At 32.5% G+C, this 3,153-nt stretch overlaps 1 protein-coding gene across 3 annotated transcripts; it reads right to left on the bottom strand.

The window, feature by feature from the left end:
- Positions 1-884: 884 nt before the first annotated feature.
- On the bottom strand, positions 885-3,115 carry LOC106753162 (protein NTM1-like 9). Of its 3 annotated transcripts, none has more exons than XM_014634960.2 (3): positions 2,467-3,115; positions 1,480-1,785; positions 885-1,135 (listed from the first exon to the last, which is right to left on the bottom strand). In XM_014634960.2, the coding sequence occupies exons 1-3, from the start codon at positions 2,518-2,520 to the stop codon at positions 1,007-1,009; spliced, it is 489 nt and encodes a 162-aa protein (XP_014490446.1). In that variant the 5' UTR covers positions 2,521-3,115; the 3' UTR covers positions 885-1,006. The 3 variants fall into 3 exon arrangements, with proteins under 3 accessions (XP_014490446.1, XP_022633132.1, XP_022633131.1); XM_022777411.1 differs by lacking the exon at positions 885-1,135 and adding an exon at positions 1,191-1,363 and having other exon boundaries at positions 2,467-3,107; XM_022777410.1 differs by lacking the exon at positions 885-1,135 and adding an exon at positions 1,203-1,366 and having other exon boundaries at positions 2,467-3,091.
- Positions 3,116-3,153: the final 38 nt, after the last annotated feature.

Genomic DNA, 3,153 nt, shown 5'->3' with positions numbered 1-3,153 from the left:
TATTCACTTTTTGTCAAAAGTGATTCTGCTCATATCACCATCTTAGTTGTTTATGTAGATGATATAGTTTTGGCAGGTGATGACATCCAGGAAATCCAAACTGTGAAGGCTTTATTGAATGTAAAGTTCAAAATTAAAGACCTAGGCCAAGTCAAGTATTTTCTGGGCTTAGAAATTACAAGATCTCAACAGGGCATTAATTTGTCACAAAGGAAGTATGCTCTAGAGTTACTAGAAGATGCAGGATTGTTGGGATGTCAGCCTGTTTCTACTCCCATACAGCCAGACATAAGAGAGAAGGAAAACACTATTCAGATGTGCAAGCCTATAGAAGACTTCTTGGCAGGTTATTATATCTAACCAACACACTACAAGAAAAATCGTTGTTACCTACAACCAAAATCCGTATGTAAACTCAAAAATCCGTATATAATATGATATTGCATAAGGATTATATAGGACAAAAATCCGTATATAAGAAGAGCGTAGGTAAGTTATATACAAAAAACTCCGTATATAAATTATATACGGATTTTATATACGAAAAATCCGTATATAAATTATATACAGATTTTATATACGGAAAATCCGTATATAAATTATATACGGATTTTATATACGAAAAATCCGTATATAAATTATATACGGATTTTATATATGAAAATCCGTATATAAATTATATACGGATTTTACATACGGATATATCCGTATGCAATATGATTTTAGCTTTAATAATACATTATTCCTTTCAATGACAGTGTAATTTACATTTCATTAAAATTGTAATAACTTGCAAAACATTTTCCACTAAAATATGATATAAATTACAATTTACAATGAAATTCATGATGTAAATAAAAGCAATTATATGTATTGATGTCAAAAAAATATCATTAATAGTACTATATTTTTCTTCATACATCTATAATAGACAGAACAAGTTCATTGTCAAAGTCTACATTTCAAATTCAACTACAAGAGTGGACTAAAAGCATAATAAGAAAGTTTAAAACAAATTGCCAAATGAGTTGTTTTGACTACTAATTGTAGAAATCTTTTCTGCTACAGATACATTCCCCATTTGCTTTGTTGACTTGAATTGCTTGCCATCAGAAACAAAACTAGCCAAAACAATCTACAAAAATAGACACCATATTTAAAGGGCAAACAAAATGACAAACACATAATATGACTCTTTTTTTTTTGTTACTTAAACCATGCAAACTTTCACCACTATAATGAAAACTATTTAATAATTTATGAATTAAAATTTATTAATATCTGAAATAATTTTACAGAATAATTTGTCATCTAATTGCTGGTTTGTTGGGTCATAAAAATCCTCAAAGTTAAATGGCTGATCCTGCTTCATATAGTTAGTAAACCAACAAATTCAATGTTTTGAAACAAAACTAGGGAGAGGGTGAAATCAAGGGAAAGGAAGAAACAATAGATGAAAACTATAACAGCCAATCTAACCTCAGCAGCTGGTTTTACAATTTGATTTTGTGCAGCAGGAGCATCACATCCATCACTATGGGAGTCAACTGCAGTTATAATGTTGGATATTGCTTCCTCAGAGTTCTCATGGATAACTGTCAGCGGCTTTTCACCCTCAGTGATCTGTGAGGAAGATGCTGGATCCAGAGATGAATCAGATTGTATTTCATCTGGAAAGTGATTGGCAGTCATAGGGGTTGAAGCAGTCCGCTTCACATCCTCACCATTTGAACCTTCAAGACTCTCATCATGTTTCTTAAATAACCGACAAAGGACATATGGATTCTGTGATTAATCAAATCAACCGGATTAAAAAGTCAGCAACATATATCATGGATACTGTTAGATAGACATCAATTACAGAAGCTTTATGCTAAATAATATATACTGATCTGTAGGTACAACCTTATCAGGGTTACAACCACTTGGATCAGACATAACGAAAATGTGTAACAGTACATTTAAAGATGCAATATAAGAGAACAAGAAGATCGTTTAGAATCAAAATAACTAGGTGGAGAACAAATTCAAAGAGAAACACACTAGGTAATATATATATATATATAGATATATAATTAACTCAGTCAGCAAACAAAAACTTCTCACTACATTAAACCCTGAGAGTTTTACCACATAAGAAGGAAAAGCAGAGCCCTCTCAAACTTGAAAATTTTTGAAAGGAAAACGATACAAGACACAAACATTAAAAACAAAAAATCAAACAATCGACTTTGCCGTAATCAATTGTTACAAACATGTAACCAACCCTTAACCTAGACGAAGAAGGAACGAAAATAAATTATCAAACATTGAGGGATAAAAGCCAGCTTTAGATCTTAAACACCTATTGAGGGAAAAAACAATAGAGCTATTAAAACTTATAAACAATTTAATGTCAAAACACCATGGTAACAAAGATGAAAAAGCAAAAATACCAAACAACAAAAGTAGGAGATAAGAGTAGACCTGTCCAGGATTGGTACCATCGAGCTCCTTCAAGGTAGGCCTGTACTCATGCATAATCTAATTGGTCCTCTTCCCCTTCGGTGCACGACCAGTATAGAAAACAAGAGTCTTCTTCATTCCGATCAAAGCAGAACCAGACTTAATTTTTCGATCCTTCCCTGTTGCTTTCCAATACCCATGGTTCGTAGCTCGGTTCAACCTGTGCCCATTGGGATACTTCCGATCCTGCGGACAGAAGAAGAACCACTCTGGATCCTTGTTCCGTATCACTGACAAATCTACATCAAACAAACCCCACCCCCAAAAAACCCAACAAGCACGAACAATATAAGCAAATCAAATAGCATAGCCACTTTCCACATCAATGTTTACCATTAATTCCATATCCAACAATTCAAAACTAGCTTTCTTCCTCAAAATAAGAACCAAACTTAAATACACTACCATAGAAATTTGATCTCCAATTAAAATCCACACTTCATCCTTAAACCCTCCTCTAATCAACAATATAAAATGCTGATTATGATTACAGAAAGACAAAAGCTGCACTTAATTTTAGTTCAAAAGAAGCATCATAAAAAAAAAAAAAAGAACTAACCCATCAACAGTACAAAAATATCAGTAAAGCAAAAAAACTAAAACTTTCCCAATTACACAAAAACACCAACTAAAATTTCCAGATAGAAT

The sequence above is a fragment of the Vigna radiata genome, unplaced genomic scaffold (assembly GCF_000741045.1).
Source record: "Vigna radiata var. radiata cultivar VC1973A unplaced genomic scaffold, Vradiata_ver6 scaffold_235, whole genome shotgun sequence".
NCBI lineage: Eukaryota > Viridiplantae > Streptophyta > Magnoliopsida > Fabales > Fabaceae > Vigna > Vigna radiata.
Note: the sequence above shows the minus strand (reverse complement) of the source record. Positions and strands in the feature narration are given on the sequence as shown.

Coding starts and splice junctions, on each gene's coding strand:
- LOC106753162 (XM_014634960.2), bottom strand. CDS start 2,520: ATGCATGAGTACAGGCCTACCTTGAAGGAGCTCGATGGTACCAATCCT. Junction 1,786..2,466: donor ATGGTACCAATCCTGGACAG/GTCTACTCTTAT, acceptor GATTAATCACAG/AATCCATATGTCCTTTGTCG. Junction 1,136..1,479: donor TTGTAAAACCAGCTGCTGAG/GTTAGATTGGCT, acceptor CTATTTTTGTAG/ATTGTTTTGGCTAGTTTTGT.